We start from the raw sequence: 22,649 nt of genomic DNA, 5'->3' as shown, positions 1-22,649 counted from the left end.
GTTTGCAGCTCAGCTAAAGAGCAGGATCAGCCCACCCTTCAAACAAGCACCCCTGGAACCCCATCCACTCTGTGGCCTGGACTTTTGCCCTACCAATTGCCACGTCAACCTCATGGAAGTATCCTACCCCAAGACCACTCCCTCAGTTGGGAGGTCCTTCAGCATCCGGTTTGGTCGCAAACCCTCCCTCATCGGCCTTGACCCAGAGCAAGGTAACTGCATGTGTCCATCAAAAATGTGTTCAGATCTCACAGTACAATACTTAAACAGAAGCATGTCCAAAGGCCAACAGCCTAGAGCTGGAATGGTGGCTCTACGGTCATCACAGATCCAGATTCCTCCTATCTTTCTATGCCACCATCTCTAAATGTTGCTTTTATCCTGAAAGATGCTTCATGGTATAAAATGGCTGCTGGAGTACCAGCCATCATGTCTACATTCCAGGCAGGAAAATGATCATAGTAGTTAAGAGTGTATTGGCACCAAATTGAAACTTTCTTATTAAAGTGGTTTAATGTTTTAAAAGAATATTTTAAAGGGAAACTTTTTTCATTTACTGGGATCCTTAAAATGGGTTTGTGAACTTTTCCTCCCTACCATAGGTCACCTGAACCCCATGTCCTATACCCAACACTGCATCACCACCATGGCTGCCCCATCCTGGAAGTGCCTGCCTGCTGTGGATGGGGACCCACAATGTCAGAGTCCCAACGACAGCAGCTTTGGGCCAGCCAATGGAGCCCTTGGCCAGGAGGACCGAGGCCTGAGTTTCCTACTCAAGCAGGAGGACCGTGAGATCCAGGATGCCTACCTGCAGCTCTTTACCAAACTGGATGTGGCCCTGAAGGAGATGAAGCAATATGTCACTCAGATCAACAGGTGAGCCCTGTGTCAGGGTCAGGATTTCCCAACATCTGTGGCATCAACATTTTGAATAGGATTATTGTTTGGAGTGGGGGGTGTCCTGTCCAGTAGAGGTATCCCTGGTCTCTACCCACCAGATGCCAGTAGCACTCCCTTCCCTAGTTGTGACAGCCTAAGATGTCTTCAGATGTTGTCAGATGCCTTCTGGGGGCAGAATCATTCTGATTGAGAACCGCTGCACTAATGAAAGGATGGATGTAGGCAGCATCGTCAGTAGAGGCTGAAACTATCGGTGAAAGGTTTGGGGGGAACTTTATTATTTTAACACTGCAGAGAGAGAAGGACGACTGGACATGATGTCCCTTTTGGTGCCATGCAGCAGGACATACACACAGCACCACCTACAAAGCGCTCTCACCAACACAAGCCGTACAACTCTCTGATCGCAGTTCTAGGCTGGCTAGATGATGTGGGGTACAAACGAGGATGAAATGGTGCCTCAGGGATGAAGTTGGCTAAATCCAGAAGGTGGGCGATTCTGGGTTACATATGACCCGGTGGCCTGTGTCTTGAAGTTCAAAGTCTTTGCTCCCACAGGCTGCTGTCCACCATCACAGAGCCCACCTCCAGTGGGTCCTGCGATCCCGCCTTGGCCGAGGAGGCCTCCTCCCCACCGCTGGCCAACGAAGAGAGCGAGATGGACAAGACTGACCACGGGGGCAGCAAGAAAGTGTGCTTCAAGGTGTGCGAGGAGGATCAGGAGGACTCGGGTCACGACACCATGAGCTACCGGGACTCCTACAGGTGGGGGCAGTCCTGGCCTGGGGGGTCTCGTGGGGTTTGCTGTGGAGGCATAGTTGAGGCCCTGGCAGTGGGAAAGTCAGAATCAGAGGACGTTCCTTAGGAAGCAGTGGGACGGGGTGCTATTGCCCACCCGTGTGGTTTGTGGTTCTGGGGAGTTGTCTGAGTCCCACAGCACACCCTGGATACACTCTTCAGCCTCCCTCCCCCCAGACTAACGTTTCAGAGCCTGTCCCCTTGGGGACACCACTGATCCTTTCCACCTCGATTCCTGTCCCCATACGTTGATGGAATGTAGTCCAAGAAAAAGGCAAGATCTGTGTATTTTAAAATCAACCTCAGGCCTCTGGTTTTTGCAACAAACACTGTTTTTACTCGATCCAGGGAGTAGGACCATTTTTTTTTTCCCTCCTCGAGAATCTGAATTGTTTTCCCCTGGTTAATTATTAACAAGATTGGTGAAGTCTTAATTAGTGGGTTGAACAGACCGAAAACTCAGTTTCCTGTAATAAACCGTAGAGTGAATGGAATTGGGTACCACAAACAAACAAGCACTGTGGCCTCCAGTGAAAAGGTTCTCTAACGTCTGATGGTTGTGGTTAAACTAGAACCTTGGAGGGACACTTCATATGATTTTGGGCAAAAAGAGAACTGATAGAATTTGGCAAGGCCTTGGGCCCCGTCCTCCCGGCATTTGTAGCCTTTCAGTCTTCAAGGGGCCTGGTGTTTCTTGGTGTTTGTTTAATGAGATGGTCTGGCTGACTGGGTCTCGTGTGTTCTTGGAGCCTTGTGTCCACAGACCAAGATCTGATCTCTCTGTGTTTCCGTTCTGACATTTTTGAATCCTCCAGTGTTTCCTTTAATTGTCAGAAAAGTGAAGGAAAGAGTTTCAGGGTTGTGCTTTTGATTCCCCATACCTTCTGAGTTCTTGGGACACAAGCTAAGCACACATAGTCCTTGTTCTTAGGAGGTTTCCAGCCAGGCCGTGCAGTCAAGTGTGGGGGTACAGGTGTATCTAGGGACAAGACTGTCCCACGAGGGGAGTGTCGGTAACTACACCAGATGCAAAGGAGTCACTGTCCACCTACCATTTCTGTGTTTCTGTACCGAGGCCTAGAGATGTTTCTCCAGGGTGGGACCTAGGAAACCCCCCGGGACAACCGTTCCCATCTCTGGCACTGGTGGTTGGCCAACAGTGCTCTCTCTGGGCCAGTCATCTACCCGAGGGTTTTGTCTACACTCCAAAAAGTGGGTTCTGGATGCTGGGGCCAGAGGCTGTGAGCGGGCAGGCAGAGGGTTGACTCACACCTTCCTCTCTGCCACTCTACAGCGAGTGTAACAGCAATCGGGACTCTGTCCTGTCCTACACCAGCGTGAGAAGTAACAGCTCTTACCTGGGCAGCGACGAGATGGGCTCCGGTGAGTGCCAGGGCTGAGGGGTCCCCTGGCGAGATTATGCTTTGTTTGTTTTTATTTTGTTACACTTTCCTACACGTTGTGTTGTTTTCTGTTACTTTGCATGGTATGGTAATGGTTTTCCTTCACTCATTTTGCATGTGTTTATTGCACACCTGTTATGTGCTGGGACCACAGCCATGAATTTTGAAAGGACAGGCCCTTGTAGAGCCCACATTCTCTGTGAATGTCATGGACACAGAACAGATAAAAACACTCCTGATCCAGTTACCAGATGGGATGAGGGCTCCCACAGTGCTAAAATAGGGCGACCTGATGGTTTCCAGGAATGACACGTGCTCAAACCCAAAATTCACACAACACAAAAGAAGTACATGAAAATCAGTCAGAATCTCAACCTCTCCCACAGAAATGACCATTGAGGATACTTGGGGATCACTGGTAAACATGTATTTCTGCACAGAGGTGGATGGCTGAAGGGATAGACAGATGTGAATAAGAATTTATAAGTTAGGGTGGCTCAGTGATGAAGAATCTGCCTGCCAATGCAGGGGACAATCCCTGGGTTGGGAAGGAGGTTCAATCCCTGGGTTGGGAAGATCCCCTGGAGGAGGAATTGGCAAACCCACTCTGGTATTCTTGCCTGAAAGATCGCATGGACAGAGGAGCCTGGTGGGCTGCAGTCCATGGGGTTGCAAAAGAGTTGGACACAGCGAAGCAACTGAGCACATAAGTCAGATTATATGTTACTTGCAACTTTTACTGAAAGACTGAAACTTGTTTTAATTTTCATGGATTTCAGCCTTTAAAATTTTTATTTTGTGAATGGGATAGACAATCACATGGTTCATAATTCGAAAGGCGTGAGGGAGGGTGGGTGGTGACAAACTCCCTCCCACTCTTGTTACCCAGCCTCCTGGTTCCCAAGCTCCCACTGTCACTGCTGTCCTGTGTGTCCTTCTGGAGGTAGTCTGTGCATAAAAATTTAATTTTAATTATACTTCAGTTAAACAGAAGAAAAAGAAGCTCAGGAAATATCAGAGCTATTTCTGAACTTTGCATAAATATTTCATCACAGAAGATATTCAGCTGCAAAAACTATCCCTGGGGAGGTTTTAGGAAGGCGATTTAAATGAAACAGCTGAGGGATGAATGAGAGATGTGCGATCTGGTTCCTTCACTCGTTTTCAGAATGAAAATAGTAACAGTGACTTATAGTTGTGTAATGTTTTAGTTCCTGTTGCCCATTTTGCAGATAAACAAACTGAGGCTCAAAGAGGTCAAGTGATTTGTGCAGCGTCGCATAGCTGGGACCTGGATCTTTCGGGCTCCAAGTCCACTGTGGGTTTTGGAGCTCTGTAGCTACGTTGCATTCTTGTGAAAGAGGCGACGAAGGTGTGCGATGGGGCAGGAATAGTTGATGGCTGTGGTTTCTTCCTTCTGCCAGGGGATGAGTTGCCCTGTGACATGAGGATCCCATCGGACAAGCAGGACAAGCTTCACGGCTGCCTAGAGCATCTCTTTAACCAGGTAGGATCTTTGTCCCAACCCTGGCCTGACCTTGAGTTCTTCCCATCACCCCTGGTAAGAACCCATAAGCCAGGAGCCAGGGCAGGGGCCCGAGGTCACAGGTCCTAGCCACTTGGAGGGCATGAGGGCCAAACTAACCCGGGGCTTCCTGTCGCCCAGGTCGACTCCATCCACACACTCCTCAAGGGGCCAGTCATGAGCAGAGCTTTTGAAGAGACCAAGCATTTCCCCATGGACCACAGCTTACAAGGTGAGTGGAGAAGAGTCCTCAGGCAGGGTGGGGGATGGCAGCCCACATCCATCAGGGACATAGCCTCTGACGTGGCGCGTGTGCTGGACGGGGACAGGCTGCCTGGGCCATACGCTGCCCGCTTTGCCCCTCACCTGCCGAATGGCTGTGGGCCAGTCCAGGGGCAGTCAGCAAGCTTAGCCCGTGGGCTGAATCCAGCCCACGGCCTGTTTTTGTACAGACTATGAGCTGAGAATGATTTTTCATTTATAGTGAGTCATCAAAACAAAAGAAAACATGCGTGACAGGAACCAAATGCCCTGCAAAGCTTAAATCAGTTCCTATCTGACTCTTTACAGAAAAAGTGTGTGGACCCCTGGGCTGGTCCTTGAGCCCTTCCGGGCCTCTGTCTGCCCATTTATAACATAAGGGGAAGGACTGGAGCACAGTTTGCCAGACTGCAAAAACCCCTAATGCCCTTCATCATTTTAGACATATTCACAGACTCGACCGACATCTTTACGTTTTTTAAACTAGATTCATTTGCTGCCTGTATTGTTATTGATAGATCTTCTCTGAAAGTGTCTCCCTTTAAAAAATTTAATTTTGAAAAGAACTTATTAAGCTTCCTGTAAGTGGAAAATCATCATAATATGCCATAAAATAATAAGTCCAATGGAACCAACAATGAAAAGTGTCCTTGTACTATAGTTAGCAGAGAAGGCAATGGCAACCCACTCCAGTCCTCTTGCCTGGAAAATCCCATGGATGGAGGAGCCTGGTAGGCTGCAGTCCATGGGGTCGCTAGGAGTTGGACACGACTGAGTGACTTCACTTTCACTTTTCACTTTCATGCCTTGGAGAAGGAAATGGCAACCCATTCCAGTGTTCTTGCCTGGAGAATCCCAGGGACGGGGGAGCCTGGTGGGAGGCTGTTTCTGAGGTCACACAGAGTCGAACACGACTGAAGCGACTTAGCAGCAGCAGCAGCACTATAGTTAGGCACTGTTGTCTGTCCAGAGCTCTGTGTTGTTTATTCATGAGAGGGGTTAATGAGTTAAAGAAGTGTTAAGGACTTGACAGCACCAAATTGAGACTTTCTTCTTGAAATGATTGAGAGAAAAATAATCAACATTTCTGTCTTTCTACCTATCTTTCCTCTTGTTTACCATTGACTCACTTACCCACCCATTTATCTACCCATCCATCCATCCACTCTATCCACCCACTGACCCACTACCATCCACTTATCCATTCACCCACCCATCCATTCATCTATCCATCCACCACCCCCCACCAGCATCCATCCATCTGTCTGTGCATCCATGCATCCATGCATCCATACATCCAGTAAGTAATTTCCAAGGACCAACTTTTGCTCAGCCTTGTGGTGGGCTCTGGGGCTTGTGAGATAAATGAGACACTGCCTCTGACCTCCAGGAATTTCCAGTAGGGTGCAGGAGATAAAGGAACAGTTGTTTCTAAGTGACGGTCAGAAGTGGTGAGGGGTTGGGGTGCCCTAGCAGAGCCCCTCCGACTATCTCAGGGTCATCTCTGCCTGGGATGGACCTCTGAAAGAAGAAATGTCAAACTCAGAGGAGCCGAAACCATAAAATATCTCAGAAACTCGAGACTATGTAGCAGACACGAGGCCAAAGGAGCGGAGGCCTCCATCAGCCTGTCTGGGGTCAGATTTAAGTCCCATCTTGATCACTGCTTTGATGAGTCACTTTAGGCAAGTCACTTTCCCCGCTCTGTGCCTTGACTTCCTCCTCTGTGTAGGGAAAAGGTTACACTAGGTTATAGCTCGTGTGCCAGCTCGATTGGTTGTGGCTGTGAGGGGGTGGGGCCTAAGGATCCTTCTGTGACTGCATTCAGGCTCAGGAGAAGAAAACACCGAGATTCATTTGTGATCCTGCATTGGATTGGTTGTGCCTGTCAGGAGTCCCATCCTCAGACTAGCAGAAAGGAGTGCTGAGATTGAGTAGTCATGTCTGCCGTGGGTACAGTACTACCCATTAGCAGCACACTTATCATCTGTTTGCCTTCCCATGGACCAGATGATACCCAAGGCTCCTGCCAGCATCCTTGACCTAAGATTCTGAGCTTTGGAATCTAGTGATGGGACAGAGGCCTCTGTGGCACCAGTTCTCAAAGCTCCCTGTCTCCTTCCTGCTCCAGAGTTCAAACAGAAAGAGGAGTGTACAATCCGTGGCCGGAACCTGATCCAGATCAGCATTCAGGAGGACCCCTGGAACCTCCCCAATTCCATCAAGACCCTGGTGGACAACATTCAGAGATACGTGGAAGGTCAGTCAGGCAGGGAAGGCTGTCACGTGGCGGTCTTGTGGCCTCCGGTTCTTAATGTGGAACAGGGGAGGGTCAGCAGTGGGTCCACCTCTGTGCCCACGTCTCTCTAGGCCCAGAGAGAGGACAGGAAGAGCCACTACCCCTTTCTCAGGGCGCTAGGACAGTACACACGTGGTCAGGAAACTGCTCATCTGGGGTGCCTGGGGCTTCCTCACAGAATCAGGAGGCTGAGGAGGCTGAGCTTGTTCCTTCCTGGCTTCCAAAGCTGTGGATTTAGTTAGTTTCTTTTGTTTATGATCAAGGTTATAGGTGTGTGTTGAGGGGAGAGAGGGTCCTTATCAGACTTGGGCCTACAGGTAGGTTTGGATGCTCTAGCATTAAAAAACGTGAATCTGCTTCCAATATTTATAATCTGAAAGCCCACATAAAAGTCTAGATTTCTGTCTATTCAACAATCAGACGATCTGGCAGTAACAGGCTTGCAATCCTGCATTCACATTTGGTTGGAGGTGAATGGTGGCTTCCATCTTTAGGTTGGGGAGGGGAGCCTTCCAGTCCACGTGGACCCCACCATACCCTGTGGCTCAGGGTCTGCTTCATGCCCCTTATGTTACCTGCCTGGCCCTTGGCAGTATTTGAGCCTGAGGCTCCTGGGTTAGAAGGACCCCAGGCCGGGAGACATTTGATCAGGATAGCAGGAGGTGCTTGGCCCCAGGGTCATGACCCCAGGAACAGTCCCCTCTGAGTTGGAAGTCTGTGTTGGCCCTGAGCTGTCCTGTTTTCCAAAGCTGTCATTGGTTAAGAGTGTGGACTCTGGAGCCAGATGGCCAGGGCTTGAACCCCAGCTCTCCCACTTATTGGCTGTGAGATCTTGGCAAGTTTCTTGACGTCTCTGTGCCTCAGTCTCTCCACTGTAAAATGGGTTTCATAGGGCGCCTTCCCTTATGTGTTGTTGTAAGGAGTGAATGAGTCAGTACAAATAAGGCACTTGGTACAGTGCCTGGCACACAGTAGGTCCTCAATAAGCAGATGCTGGTGTTCCTGCCACACCCAGCCCTGCATCTTGGTGCCTCTCCAGGACAGCATGTATCACAAGAGCCCAGACCCAAAGGCCTTTCAGGTTTTTCTAAGCTCCTTCTGGGCCCAAGAGCCTTTATGTGAAGGAAAGAGACCAGGATATTAGTCTGTATCTGGAAGGTCTGAGCTTTGTCTGCACGTGGGCAGGGCTTGGCTATGTAGGGTGGCGTGAATAAATAACTTAGGATGCATGTGAACTTGTGTGAGCACCTATATGTATGTGCCCATGAGCAGGTACAAGGTGTGGGCTGGGGGCTCTGGCCCAGGAGTTGAAGGGGCTGATTTCAGTCTTTGTTCGGCAGGTGTGTATAAACAATTGGGGTGCAGATAACAGTCAGATATAAACAATTGGGGTGCAGCTAACAGTTGGGGTTTCACCCCCTGGATGTCCGAGGTTTCTGGAATCCACCCAACACTCATTCAATGCTTCCTGAGCCTGGCTGTGTGTACCCAGAGCTTCACTGCAAAGGGGGGCAGAGCACGTGGGCCCTGGGGTAGGCTTGGCTCTGCTGGCATCTTCTGCTTACTCCACTCAGCCCATCTCCCTTCTCGGTCCCTTCTCCTTCCAGATGGAAAGAACCAGCTGCTCCTGGCCTTGCTGAAGTGCACAGGTGAGGGCTTTGAAAGGGCAACTGTCTGCACTGTGCACATGCCAGGTATACCTGGGAGAGGCTGTCCCAGCAGCTGGTGCTCGTGACCGCAGCCCAGGGAAGGCCTATCCTGCCAACCAAAGTTGACTTTGGCAGGGTCCTCGGGGCCTGCCTGCGGGGGAGGTAGCCCTGTGGCCTCTAGCACCTTAAGAACTTCTCAGACCTCACTTCCTCCTCCTGTGTCCAGGGGACAAGTCTCAGGCCCTGGAGCTAGGAGCACTATCTCTTGTCACCTCCCAGGCCTGGGCTGATCTCAGTGAGGACCCAGCAGAGAGCACTGATGATTTCAGAGGCTTTCTGCCGGTGGAGCCCTCAGCCCCAGCCTAGGGCTTCCTGCCCCTGTAGATGGTGGGAAGGAAAAGGGGCTGATGGGCGCCCAGGGGAATCTTGGAGGTGTTTTCTGTCCCATCCTTCCAGAAATTCTCAGCCATGGGGCAGCTATAATAGGATCTAGGTCAAAATTGGTCACGGAAAACCTGTTGGCTGTTGCCAGACATCAAAAATAATCCCTTTCAGGGAATTCCCTGGTTCGGTGGTTAGGACACATCACTTTCACTGCAAGGGCCCAGGTTCAGCTTTTTTGGGAGAGCTAAGATCTCGTAAGCCGTGTGGTGCAGGCAAAAGCAAAACAAAAAATCCCTTCCTGAAGATTAAGGACCCTAGATGACCAGTTGCCCGAAATTGGCCGGTTCTGCAAATCACATCACAGGCAGGGGCCAAGGAATTGGAGGTGTGGGGGAGGGATGATAGGAAGAAGGTATTTCTTAAAAACAGAGAAAACAGTAAACTGCCTTTCTTCAAACATGGAGATTGTTGTCATAGTCATTCTCGGTCAAGGCTGAGACATTTCCTAATAAATAAAGGAACAGCTAAAGGTAGGGGTTTGGGGCAAGTGTTAGGGAAATCACAAGTTTGTTTTAAAAAAATTTTTTTTTTTAATGAGGATCAGCTTTTTTCTTAAGTCTTTACTGAATTTGTCACAACATTGCTTCTGTTTTATGTTTTGGTTTATTGGCCGTGAGGCATGTGGGATCTTAGCCCCCCAACCAGGGATTGAACCCCCACCTCCTGCATCGGAAAGTGAAGTCTTCACCACTGGACCAGGAGCCAGAGGAGCCCCTGTTTTATTTTATTGTTTTTAAATAGGCAGATGAGTCATTGAGAGAGTTGAGTTTTGCCACAGATCGGCCAGATCGGCTTGCTTTTGGAGACTCAGTTTTTAATGGGGTTGGCTTTTGGTGCCGGGGGATGAAGAGAATTTTGGCAAGTTGGGCCCAGATGGGTGGTCCGGTTAGGGGAGAGGGGGCTAGTTCTGGGCTTCGGGGTGCAAGCCTGCTGATGGCCCCGCGCGGCCCCGCCCCTCCGCCCGCAGACACGGAGCTGCAGCTGCGGCGGGACGGCATCTTCTGCCAGGCCCTGGTGGCCGCGGTGTGCACCTTCTCCGAGCAGCTGCTGGCGGCCCTGAGCTACCGCTACAACAACAACGGCGAGTATGAGGAGGGCAGCCGGGACGCCAGCCGCAAGTGGCTGGAGCAGGTGGCGGCCACCGGCGTCCTCCTGCACTGCCAGTCCCTGCTCTCGCCAGCCGTGGTGAGTGGGGGGCCGCGGGGGTGGGGGGAGGTCTCGCTCAGCCGCCATTCTCCTCGTTCATTCATTCAGCAGCGGCTTACTGAGAACCTGCAGGGTGCCCCTGTTCTAGGCACCAGGGACCCGGCGCTGGACATAGCACAGCGTTCTTGTACTCAGAAATCTTACATCCTGATTTTGGGGAGATCGAAATAAATAGCTAAGGACACGGATGGTATAGACCTCTGGTTCTCACCAGGGCAGTTTTGCCTTCAGGGGACACTCGGCAATGTCTGGAGACATTTTTGGTTGAAGGAGAGGAGGTACTGGTGTCTGATGCCTAGAGGCCAGGGGAGAAGGGGCTGCTCCTACAGGATGCTCAACCACCCCAACCCCCAGCCGAGAATTATCTAAACCCCAAGTGTCAGTCGTGCTGCAGTTGAGAAACCCTCATTTATAGCGATAAGGGTGAAGGAGGAAAACTAAGCAGAGAAGGGGGCAGGAAGGTCTGTGGGTAGTGGCAGTTGAAAGTGTGATAAGGTGGCCACTGGGGGCCTCACTAAGAAGGTGACCTCTGACCTGAGAACCAAAGGAGGGGAGGGGATGAGCCATCGGATCCTGGGGAGGAGCCCTCCAGGCAGAGAAGACAGCAGGTGCAAAGGCCCTGAGGCTGGAGCAGGCACACAGTGTTTGAGAAACAACAAGGTACCCAGTGTGGCTGGAACAGTGAGCCAGGGGAGGGGAGGCGAGTCCTGAGAACCCACTGAGGTCCGACTGTGCCGGTCTTGCAGGCTGTTGTAGGACTTTGGCTGTTCCTCCGAGTAGGTGGGAGCCAGGGGAGAGTTTTGAGCAGAGGAGGGACAGGATCTCACTTTGACACTTAAAGGATCACCCGGGCTGTGGAGGGGAGAAGAGTATGGAAGGGTAAGGGCAGAGACTGGGAGACCTGTGAGCAGACTTCTGTGATGACCCAGGAGAACTTCCTCTATGCAAATAGTTTCTGCTTTAGTCCTTGCAGTAGCCCCAAAGGCAGGTCCTTCATACCCGCTTTTTAAGGATGAGAACACTAATGCCCAGGGAGTGGGTATAAACTCTGGGAGTCCGATGCTAAGCCCAGTTCCCCCAGCTGATCTGCTTTCTCTGCATCTTCTCTTTGCCCTGTCTGTCCACTCTCAGGGCTCAGAATCAGGGTGGGTCCTTCTACCAGCCCCTGGGAGTGATGGCAGAGCCAGTGACTCAGCATTGTGGGGTACTGGTACTTAGAGCTGATGCCCCCCAGGAATAAAAACCTGCTCTGTGCTATTTGTCCCTCCACCTGCATGCCCAGGCCAGAGCTCGCCTAGCTTCTGCAGCTCTGAGCCTCCTAGACATTTTTCCAGGTGGGAGGAGAAGTCACAACTGCAGGCCGGTTGGGAAAGTATGGCCTTGGTGTTCCCTCTGCTGGTCGATGCTGCAGGCGGGCACCCGCCTGATGGCAGATCCCTTCTCAATTGATTGCTGGATGTGAACACCCAGCCCTCACTTCCCTCCTCTCAGATGAGGTCACCGGGACCCAGTGTGTTAATTCACCAATCGACGAGATATGCAGGCTCTGAACTGGGTGCTGGGTTGGAACGGTTCACTGGGATTGGTGGGACGGCTCAGGAAAGAGGGCCACCTGGCACGTTAGAGCAGAGGTGGGCTCTGACCTGGAAGAGGTGGGACAGCCTGGAGTAAACGTGATCTCCTGTCCAGCCCTGGAGAGCCCTGCACAGGACCTCCTGCCTGGAAGGGCCACAGCCTGGTGTGTCAACCGGAGTTGAATCGCAGCATCTTGAAATAAAACCCGGGGCAGGGGTGGGATCTGAAACTCCTCCACCCTGTCTTCCTCCTGCAGAAAGAGGAACGGACCATGCTGGAGGACATCTGGGTGACCCTCTCAGAGCTGGACAACGTCACCTTCTCCTTCAAGCAGTTGGACGAGAACTATGTGGCCAGTGAGTGATTCCTCCCAGCCCCACCGTGAGAGTCAGGGTTCTGGGGTGGAAGGGACTGCTCTGGGGTCACCCTGCCCCTCCCTCCGCCACCAGGCCAGCTGCCTAAGGTTGACCTGGGACCCAGTGCTTTCAAACCGCCTGCTGCCAACATATATGGAAGAAGAGAGTCTCGTTTCATATAAACGCAGCCATCTCCAACAGCACTTAGGAGGGAAAAACAGCCAGTACCCAGTTCTTAATGAAAACTCCCAGAGATACCCTTCTTTGGAATGAAGATGTGATGAAATTAAGATGTGATAAAATCTTTCTAAGAAACTTACACCATAATTTTCTTCTTTCCTTTCTTTTTCTTCTCTCCTCCCCTCTTTCTGCTCGCCCACCCACTCATCCATTCATTAATCTACTCATCCATCCATCCACACATCCATTCACCCACCCATCCCTCTACCCATTCACCCCATCCGTCCACCATCCGTCCACCATCCCATCCATCCACTCCCTCATCCATCTATCCATATCCCTGTAATTACGAGCACATCCTGTGTGTCAGGCTCAGTTTTAGGTTCTGGGGCTGCAGTGGAGAGAGACATGGCCATGGTTTCTGCCCTCCTGGAGCTCACAGTCTAGCCCAGTGTCAGTCCTGACTGCACTGGGATCACCCAGGGAGCTTTTCAGATACTGAGGCTTGGTCCCACTCCTGGCCCTGGCAATTTGGATTCAGTCTGTGGGATGAATCCTGGACATTGGGATTCTAGATAAGTTTTCCAGGAGACTTCAATGTACAGCCAGGACTGAGAACCACTGGGCTCAGTTCTAGAGCCATGGTTCTCTGTGATCCCTGGACCAGCACCTGGAGGATTGTTAGAAAAACTAATTCTGGGCCCCATCCAAGACTTCCTGAATCCAAAACTGGAAGCAGAGCCTAGAAATCTTTGTTAATAAGTTCTTCTGATGATTTTGAAGCATGCTAGTTTGGAGACCTGGACATGAATTTGAGCCAACTCTGGGAGCTAGTGGAGGACAGAGGAGCCTAGTGTGGGGTCACACAGAGTTGGACATGACTTAGCAACTGAACCCAGCAGCAAAGTTTGAGAACCACTGGTCCTTTTTATGTTGTTGTTGCTGTTTTTTATCACCTCCCTGATGAAGAGCCTATTTAGACAATTTTTTGCTGATCGCCACACACCCCCATGGGGCTTCCCTGGTGGCTCAGACAGTAAAGAGTCTGCCTGCAGTGCAGGAGACCCAGGTTTGATCCCTGGGTCGGGAAGATCCCCTGGAGAAGGAAATAGCAACCCACTCTAGTATTGTTGCCTGGAAAATCCCATGGATGGAGGAGCCTGGCAGGCTACAGTCCATGGAGTCGCAAAGAGTCAGACATGACTGAGCGACTTCACTCACACACCCCCATGAAATTTTAGTATGATGGATATACTATATATCCGTTTAGGTATTGTATGTATGTCTGTGCTTTATACATGAAAAGAGTAATGTTTTTTTGCCTTCCCCATAAGAACCAATTTTTACTTCCTTTGAGGCAATATCACCCTGTTGAGAATATGTGGACTGGAGTCTAGTTGGACAGTGGGTTTCGTTTTGGGTACCTATTGGAATTGGTTGACAGTGGCTGCCTGTCTAGAGCCAAGTTGGGCCCAGAGAGAATTACCAATCGATTAGTGATGTCTGTCATGGGCACTGGATGGGGCGTTAGTGCTCCCCCTGCCACGTGCTCTTCCCTATGGGTGTAAACAAGATGCAGGTGCTGTTTGAAGGCAGCTTTTGCCCGGTGGAGGCCCTGGGCTACCAGGAGAGGGTACAAGGAGCCTTGGTGAGGCTCTGAAGACAAATGTGGACAACCCCCTAACTGGACAGAATCAGTGTCAGGTCTAAGAATTAAGTGGTGGAAACAGACCTGTTGAGGGAGGGGAAAAGGAAGTTCAGAGGCTGCCCCTCTGAGTGTGGGGTGATGGGGCTGTCTCAGGCGCCCCTGGGCGGGAGGGCAGGGAGGCCTGTAGCTGCAGCTCTGGGGTCCTGGGACATCAGTGAGGTTTGAAGGAGGGTCTGAAGCTGCCCTCACAGCCGTGTCCTTGGCCCACCATGTCCCCCCACAGACACCAATGTCTTCTACCACATCGAGGGCAGCCGGCAGGCGCTGAAGGTCGTCCTCTACCTGGACAGCTACCACTTCTCCAAGCTGCCCTCCCGCCTGGAGAGTGGGGCCAGTCTGAGGCTGCACACTGTTCTCTTCACGAAAGGTGAGCTTGGAGACGGGCCGCGGGGGCCCCACGGGGGCCGGCTGTGCCCGCTGGGAGCCAAGCACCTGCCTCGCTTGTCTCCTCCCTTCACAGCTCTGGAGAACGTGGAGGGCTCGCCTCCTCCGGGCAGCCAGGCTGCGGAAGATTTGCAGCAGGAGATCAACACCCAGTCTCTGGAGAAGGTTCAGCAGTATTACCGCAAACTCAGGTACCTGCGTGGGCCTCACGTGGCGGCCAGGATCCTGGACGCTGTCACCAGGAGTGGGCCTTCGCGTGGAAGGCACTGGAGAGCCCCCAGTGGCCGAGCGGGCAAAGTGCCGTTGCTTGAGCACCTACTGTGTGTCAGTCCCTCTGCCTACACGAGCTCCTCAGAGTCTCACAATAGCTACCTTTCTAACCCATTTTACAGATGAGGGAAACTGAGGCCCAGGGAGCACACCCAGCTTGCCCAAGTGACGCAGCTAAGACAGTGGCTGAGCTGAGCTTTGAACTGGGTCTGCTTGGCTTCGTAGCAGGTCCTGCCAGCTGGGAGGAGATGCCTGTTTCATTCCGCATGGGGGAGGGAGCTGTGACGGGGGCCCTAGGATCCTTGAGCCTGTGAGTGTGGGGTGTGACCCCAGGGCCTTGGCCCTGCTCAGAGGAGACCCCCCAAGGAGAAGAGGGGAGTGGAGGTCACATTCACCAGGAGCAAGCCTTGGGCTCAAGGAAGGAGCCCCACTCCTGCCGCCCCCCCTCTGCCCCTTCCTCCTTCCGCCTCACCTCCTCCCTCCATGAAGAAGGTGGTCTGAGAAGTAGGAGACCAGGGTGTCAGGGCGTGGTAAGGGGGCCTAGCCCAGCTTGACCATTCGGAAATGGGAGAATGATACTTACATTTGTCTGTGCAGGGAGAACATCCACCTCTGTTACTACAACTGGCTTCTCTTTGGATTGAGCGATGCCATTGGTCTGTTCTCTGCCATTTGCTGAATATTTAAAATATGGTCTTTGTGATCTGCATTCATCCCTTCCTTCAGCACTTGTCAGTTGAAACCTTCCGTGTGCCGGGCTCTGTTCTGGGTGCTTGCTTAGGAGTCAGCACTGATTGAACAAAGCCTGTTCTTCATGGAGTGTAGATTCTAGAGCAGCCATGGCCCGTGGCCCCCACCACCCCGTTTTGTCAATAAAGTTTTATTAGCACACAGCCACGTTCATCCGTGTATGTATCATCTGTGGCTGCTTTTGTGCTGCAACAGCAGAGCTGCATAGCCTCTCTATAAAGACAGACTGGTCCACACAGCTTAAAATGTCAACTGTTTGGCCCCTTACAGAAAAAGTTGGCTGAGTGCTGTTCTAGAAGGGGAGATGAGCAGTGCATCAGTACACAGAGCAGTGTGACATGTCAAGTGATGGTGGTGTCAGAGGAGAGACACACCAGCACGGGAGAGAGAGTGGGGTGCTGATTCAGATGGGCAGTGGAGGGAGGTGGCATTTGGGGACTGCCTGGGAGGCCCCTTCCTGCTTCCTCCTGGGCTGTTGGAGGAACAGGTGGCTGTGGGCATGGAGAGCTGTGTTAGCCACTCTCCCTGATTCGTTTCCTTGAGTTGTTGGGAGGCAAAGAACCGGTGGGGCAAGGGCAGGAGAAGGGGATGGGATGGTGGGTGTGGCGACCCCACCCTCACACTTATCTTCTTTCAGGGCATTTTACCTGGAACGGTCTAACCTGCCCACAGATGCCAGCACCACTGCGGTGAAGATAGACCAGGTGTGTCCTCTCTCCCCTCACCTGCCATGGAACCTGGGCACGGCTGGGGGTTCCCTGGGTCGGACAGGGACGGGTCACATCCCAGCCAGAATCCTGGCCGGGACACTGCCTCTGCAGTCCCTTTTCCAGGAAGTCTCCTGGGATCTCCAGAACCCTCCCCATTCTAGAAATTCCAATTTCTCCCTGACCTGCTTTAGAATTCTTTAGATGATGAGTTCTCCCTGGCACCCACTCCTTGCAGCATCGCTCTGGGGCTGGAGCCCCACGCCGGATATGGCCATGCAATGTTCTTTTTGTTTGTTTCTAATTTGTTGCCAGCATTTAAAAGTCAAAAGATTTCTAATAAAACGGAGGTTTCTGGCTTAGCCTGAGTAATGGAAAGATCTGGCTGTCCCAGTCACATTCCTGTGTGTCACACTCGGCCTTCTAGGGGCTGTGCCCACCCCTCTTCCCCCGACCCACCCTGTCTCCTGCATGCTCCAGACCTTTCTCCCTCTGCCAGGCACTATCGGGCATCAATTTTGACGGTACTTTGGTGGCTCCTGGCCTCAGACTGTGAGGCTGGGGCTCCAGGAGCAGGGGTGGGCATGGCCCTTTGGGAGTTTGTAGTCTGCTGGCAGAGTCTTAAGACGACACGGAAAGCCCTGGCCAGAGCTCTGTGCCTATGTTGGCAATGCCCGAGCCAGGGTGGGGGTGGCAGCACGGACTGTCCCCGGGGAGGGGCTGCTGTTTAGAGAGGATGGGGTGGGGTGTTGGCTCTTGGCTTCACCCGTGCAGGTTAAGAGAATTAGATGGGAGGGTGAGGCCTGAAACATACTGTGAGTGCTGAATGCCGGCTTGTGGGGCAGCCGCAGGGGTCTGGAAGAGTCCTGGCTCTGTCACCCCGGTGACAGAGTGGGGAAGACAGCTGCTGTGATGGAGCTTGATCGGAGGTGAGGACTGGGGCGGAAGGCCGGGTTGGGGGGCATCCTCTGACCGTCGGGGCATGTACACCTTGCAGCTGATTCGCCCCATCAACGCCCTGGACGAGCTCTGCCGCCTCATGAAGTCCTTCGTCCACCCCAAGCCTGGTGCCACTGGGAGCCTGGGCGCCGGCCTCATTCCCATCTCCTCCGAGCTCTGCTACCGCCTGGGGGCCTGCCAGATTGCCATGTGTGGCACCGGCATGCAGAGGTGTGTGGAGCCCCAGCACGTGGCCGGGAGGGACTGGGCGGGCCTCTGGGGGGTGGGGCCCCAGGGTGGGGTGGAGGAGGGCGTGGCTGGGGCGTGACCGGGAGGGGGCTGGGCTGGCATCTGGGAGGGGCTGGGCGAGCCTGGTGGGCAGGCAGGGCCCCAGGATGGGAGACTGGAGGCCTGCTTCGAATCCTGGTTCTTCCGTGCCCTGTTGAGTTCCCAGACAAGGCCATGGCCCACTCTTGGCCTGTTTGCCCGCGGTGAGATGGGACCTCAGGAGAAGGTGGTCCTGGGAGAGCTGCTGAACTTCCCAGTCCCCTGACTCTGGTTGCCGTGACCGAGCGGCTCAGCCGCCTGGTTCTGCTGGAGCATCCTTAGAACACGGGCAGGAATGGGCGTGCGTCTTGGTTGGGGCTGGGCTGGACCACTCTCTCACTTCTGTCCATTGTCCCTTCTGCTCCGATCGGGGTCTTGGGGGCTGTGTGGGGGGCTGGACCTCGCCCGCGTCTCACCTGCCGCCCGCCCCCCCTTGCCGCCCCACTGCAGGAGCACCCTGAGCCTCTCCCTGGAGCAGGCGGCCATCCTGGCGCGGAGCCACGGGCTGCTGCCCAAGTGCATCATGCAGGCCACGGACATCATGCGGAAGCAGGTGGGGCATCCAGGCCCCAGGGCCCCCTCAGGCTGCAGGAGAGGCAGCCAGGCCTGGGCATGGTGGGCTCACAGCCCGGGTGGGATGAGGGGCCGTCTGGGGATGATGACCGTCTCCTCTCTGGAGGAGCTGCAAATCTTAGCTTCTGGGGATCTCCCAGTCACCCTCACCCCACCCAAACCCACACCCACACCCACACACCTCCTCAAGCGCCCTGCGCTCAACGAAGAGACAGCTGGGCCCTCACTCTTCTCTCTTCCCAGGGCCCCAGGGTGGAGATTTTGGCCAAAAACTTCCGGGTCAAGGACCAGTTGCCCCAGGACGCCCCGCGGTGAGTGGCCATCCCCCCCGCTTCTCCTCCCCTCTGCTCCCTTCCCTGGGGTCGGCCTCACCCCAGACAGACGGCCCGGCGTTCAGATGGGGCTTCCCCTCTCATTTATGGGGTCCCCTGCTTTGGGAAACAACAAATACCACTCAGTCTGTCACCTCCCAGGGCCCCCACTTCGGCTGGGAAAGTGAGGCCGGGCCGTAGAGTAAAGCACGGGGCAGGGATCTGTGTGCCCCCCTAACTTGCTCACCCACTGCTTCTTTTCTGCTGCCAGAGCCCTCAGCCCACCTGCTTCTTCCTGTCCTCACGGCCCCATCGTCTTGGAGTCAGTGTCAGACCTTCTCATAGCACTGTGCGCAGCCCCCTGTCCTAGGAATAATTCATTTCAGCACGTCTTCTCTCTCCATCCACACTGCTGTGATTTGCTATTGACATCAGCCCACACTTTTTAAATAACTTTTTATTTTGAAATAGTTTGACCGCAAGAAGTTAGAAAAATAGTACGGAGTTTTCAAGGGTGCTTCATGCAGCAACCCCCACCCCCCACCCCCCGGATAATGTCTCATGTAACCACAGGACATTGTCAAGACCCGGAAACGGTGTTGGAGCGATACAAGAACTCATTCAGATCTTACATGTGTTCCATTAGTTTTTGCCTACACTCTTGGCCTATGTTGCTTTTAAATACTCTTCAAAAATTTATTTCTTTATTTTTTACGTATTTGGCTGCCCCGGGTCTTAGTTGCAGCGTGCGGAATCCTCATCATGGTAGGCGGGAGCTTTAGTCTTGGTGTGCGAGATTCTTAGTTTGGCGTTCCTAGTTGTGGCGTGTGGGGTCTAGTTCCCCTACTAGGGACGGAACCTGGGCCTCCTGCATTGGAAGTGTGGAGTTCCAGCCACTGGATCACCAGGGAAGTCCCTTAAATGCTTTTCTATGTTGCTTCCCCTGCTCCAGGCACCATTCCCATCTCTTTACCTATATTGACTCATTTGCTTAAACAACTCTGTGAGCAAGGTACTTGTGTTACCTGCTATGGGCAGTGGGGACAGCGAGGCCCAGAGAGGTTAAGTGTCTTGTCCGAGGTCACACAGCTAACACAGAATCACAGAGCTGCCCTTCTGAACCCAGACCATCCCCTTCCTGACCCCTGCACCTTTCTGCTTCCCTGTCTTGTCTGTGTCTCTGCGGCCATCCTTCTCACACAGCATATATGCTGTCTCTCCTGCTTGAAACCTCTTAGTGACTCCTTCTTACTTGAAGGTGGAGCTCAGAATCCTCCCAGTGAAGAAAAAAACCCAAGGCAGGTCCGCACGTGCTGCAGAGAGAAGCCCCCAAGATATATTAAATGAAAAACTCCAGGGGCAGAGTGCTGGGTCTACTTGGCCACCATTAGTGTGGAAAAATGCACAGATACCCACACATGTAATCACACACCCACATGCGTATCTTGACACACAAATGGGTGCATGTGTTTGCGTCTGTATTTGTAAACCCCTTGCCAATCTGGAGGGAGCACGACTGCTGAGGGGCGGGGACTGGACTGCTGGAGGAGTGTGTGAGCGACCTCAATAATTTTTCACTCTGCATCTTTTTACACCTGCTGAGTTTTGCTTTCTGGGCATGATTGCACGTTCACATAAATCACATGTTGCGACGATAATAACAACGGGCCTTGGCTGCCCCTCATCCTCTTCACCTCCATCTACCAGGCTCTACCGCCTCTGCCAGCCGCCGGTGGACGGAGACCCCTAAACGCCGAGGTGCCTGATGCCCGGCTGCATCCTCTGGAGCTGGGGTTTGCGAGGACACGGGGCCACGTGGCCTTCTCCAGAGCTGGCCCGAGGCCTCTGCCCCGCCTGCCTCGAGATCTACCTGGCCTCGTCCGTCACGTCACCTCCTGGGAGGATAAATGGTGCCCCCACTCGCGGATGAGCTGGCGATTGGCCCTGGGCCGGCACGTTCTCCACACTTCTGCCAGAAGCTGAGGGGGTCCTGGGGACCCACAGAACTGATGGGTGCCTTCAGGGCCTGGGCTCCTGTCTGGAAGCCCCCAGGACACAGGGGAGACGTCAAGGGCACTGCAGCTGGAGGCCTGTGGCCCCAACTCCCTCGGGATAACTCAACCTGCACTTTGGAAACCCCTGGTTTCCTTCTAAGTCCACATTCCAGGTGACCACACGTGTCTGTTCCTCACCTTAGCTTCCAGACCCCATCTAATCCTGTACTAACCTCCCCAATGGACTCAGAAAAGCCAGACCTCTGCCAGGAAAGACAGAGGGACAGGGCACAACACTTATTACCAAGAGGACGGTTGAAAGCCACCCTGGCTTCCTCTGTTAACGCCGTTGGAACTGGAGCCATCAGCCCAGGGCACAAGATTTGCCCCAACTTTATTTATATGGCGTGAACTCTCTATGGTTTATTTTGGGATTTTTATGTTGTCGTTGGTTGTGTTGAGATTCCCGCCTCCCCACCTCCGCCCTCCAGGTTGTATGAGTATATATTTGGGTTTTAAATTTCAAAAAAAGCTATATTGTCTAACAGGGGACCAACATAAAGTAGTATTGACAACTTTTCCCAGTTCTACTAAAAAAAAGAAAAAAAAACTAAATTATTGAAAATTCAAGAAATGTCAGTATTTCATCTTTTTAAGTATTAGGGTCTTAAGATATTGCTTATAGGTATCGACTCGGGTTCCTTTCCCCACCCACCCTCAGCTCTCCAGCAGTTGATCTGTATTACTTTGTTCTTTGGGTGAATTACTTTGTTCTTTGAATGACTGGCTCCAAGGGTTTCAGAGGTGGCTGGGCCGGGCCTGGGGGCTGGAGGGAGTTGAACCATCCACTGGAGAGGCAGTCCCACACCAGTGTCTGTCCTCTGTGGTAGAGGGGCTGCTGGGATACCCTGAGTGGTGGCTTCTGTAATTTATTTTTTAATATTAATCCAGAGCAAGGCAGCAGCAGGGCATTTGGGACTTCTCAGCCAGCCAGAGAGACCGGAAGCTACCCTGCCCACCTGGGCACAGGAACCTACATAGGATCTATCCCTCTGCCCAGCCCCCTTCCCCCTGGAGTCTGTCCCCTCCAGCCCCTGTCGCCAGCAGGGAAATGTCTTTCCAGCCTTGGCTGATGGGTGCGATCAGATGTAGGTTTCCCTCTGCCCTGGTTTCCCTCTCGTGCAGGCTGGAAGCCGCATCAACATCTTCGCTCCCTGCACCTGCAGGAGTCGCCTTCCCTCTCTTGCCACCCTGCATCAGATTGCAGAAGGCGAGCTTGTTGCTGGACAGAGGTGGCCTGATACAAATGAGGACACCATGGCAGAAAGGGAGAGGGTTCCCTGCGGGCAAGGGCGTTGTGCACTGGTTTACTTCACAATGTACAGATCTTCTCATTCAATTCATGATAGAGTTTTTTATTATTATTAAAAGTTGGTTTATAATACAAAGATCCTGATCTGCGGTGGGTTCCTTTGGGGCTGACCCTGGTGGCACGGGGGTGGTTGGGCCTGCACGTGTCATAGGCGGAGTAAGCCGCCGCTGTGAAGATGGCGCAGAGGACGGCTCCATTGGTACCGTGAGTTACCACACTGAACCTCAGTTTCCTCCTCTGAAACGAGGGCAGTATGTATATATTCCCTGCAAGGGAGTGGTGAGGACTACCCGAGATCGCGCGGTGGGTCTGCACCTCAGATGCGCCAAGAAAATCACTGTCTGTGTATTTCGCCTTTGTTTTGGATTCTGAGTACTCATTTCAGCGTGATGGTGGAAAAATGTGGCTGTTTCTCCAGGCATTCCCTTGCCTCCTCCTGGTGTCATGCCAGGACTCCCTGTCTCACGTGTGCCCGAGGATCAGGGTGGTCTGAGGGATGGGCCATCCATCACCCCAATCTGCAAGGTCCACTGGGTCCGGAATCCCACGGGAGTGGAATTCCAAGTGCTCAACACGTGGTTGGCTGGTTCCTGGCCAATCAGGATTCACGCTGGCCACACACGGGCCAATCAGAACAGAGCCATGCAGACGTGGTGCCCGCACCCCGGGTCCCGTGGTCTAGGTCCCAAGGCTGCCCTTGGGTTCTCACAGGCCC

The 22,649-nt window shown here is 53.0% G+C and overlaps 1 protein-coding gene across 2 annotated transcripts in view; it reads left to right on the top strand.

The window, feature by feature from the left end:
• Window positions 1-22,010, top strand: part of PREX1 (phosphatidylinositol-3,4,5-trisphosphate dependent Rac exchange factor 1) — a 178,152-nt gene extending 156,142 nt beyond the window's left edge. For both annotated transcript variants that reach the window (XM_081560854.1, XM_081560855.1), the window contains exons 24-40: window positions 2-212; window positions 603-879; window positions 1,462-1,668; window positions 2,996-3,084; window positions 4,529-4,611; window positions 4,771-4,861; window positions 7,022-7,150; window positions 8,797-8,838; window positions 10,250-10,467; window positions 12,320-12,419; window positions 14,531-14,674; window positions 14,768-14,882; window positions 16,349-16,415; window positions 17,416-17,588; window positions 18,135-18,237; window positions 18,501-18,568; window positions 20,276-22,010. In XM_081560854.1, the coding sequence (XP_081416980.1) occupies window positions 2-212; window positions 603-879; window positions 1,462-1,668; window positions 2,996-3,084; window positions 4,529-4,611; window positions 4,771-4,861; window positions 7,022-7,150; window positions 8,797-8,838; window positions 10,250-10,467; window positions 12,320-12,419; window positions 14,531-14,674; window positions 14,768-14,882; window positions 16,349-16,415; window positions 17,416-17,588; window positions 18,135-18,237; window positions 18,501-18,568; window positions 20,276-20,318 (2,160 nt within the window). In that variant the 3' untranslated portion in view covers window positions 20,319-22,010. The remainder of the gene's footprint in view (window position 1; window positions 213-602; window positions 880-1,461; window positions 1,669-2,995; window positions 3,085-4,528; window positions 4,612-4,770; window positions 4,862-7,021; window positions 7,151-8,796; window positions 8,839-10,249; window positions 10,468-12,319; window positions 12,420-14,530; window positions 14,675-14,767; window positions 14,883-16,348; window positions 16,416-17,415; window positions 17,589-18,134; window positions 18,238-18,500; window positions 18,569-20,275) is intronic.
• The last annotated feature ends 639 nt before the right edge of the window (window positions 22,011-22,649 follow it).

The sequence above is a fragment of the Giraffa tippelskirchi genome, chromosome 13 (assembly GCF_054371585.1).
Source record: "Giraffa tippelskirchi isolate mGirTip1 chromosome 13, T2T-mGirTip1v1.2.pri, whole genome shotgun sequence".
NCBI classification, from domain to species: domain Eukaryota; kingdom Metazoa; phylum Chordata; class Mammalia; order Artiodactyla; family Giraffidae; genus Giraffa; species Giraffa tippelskirchi.
This window is presented reverse-complemented; position numbering and strand designations above follow the sequence as displayed.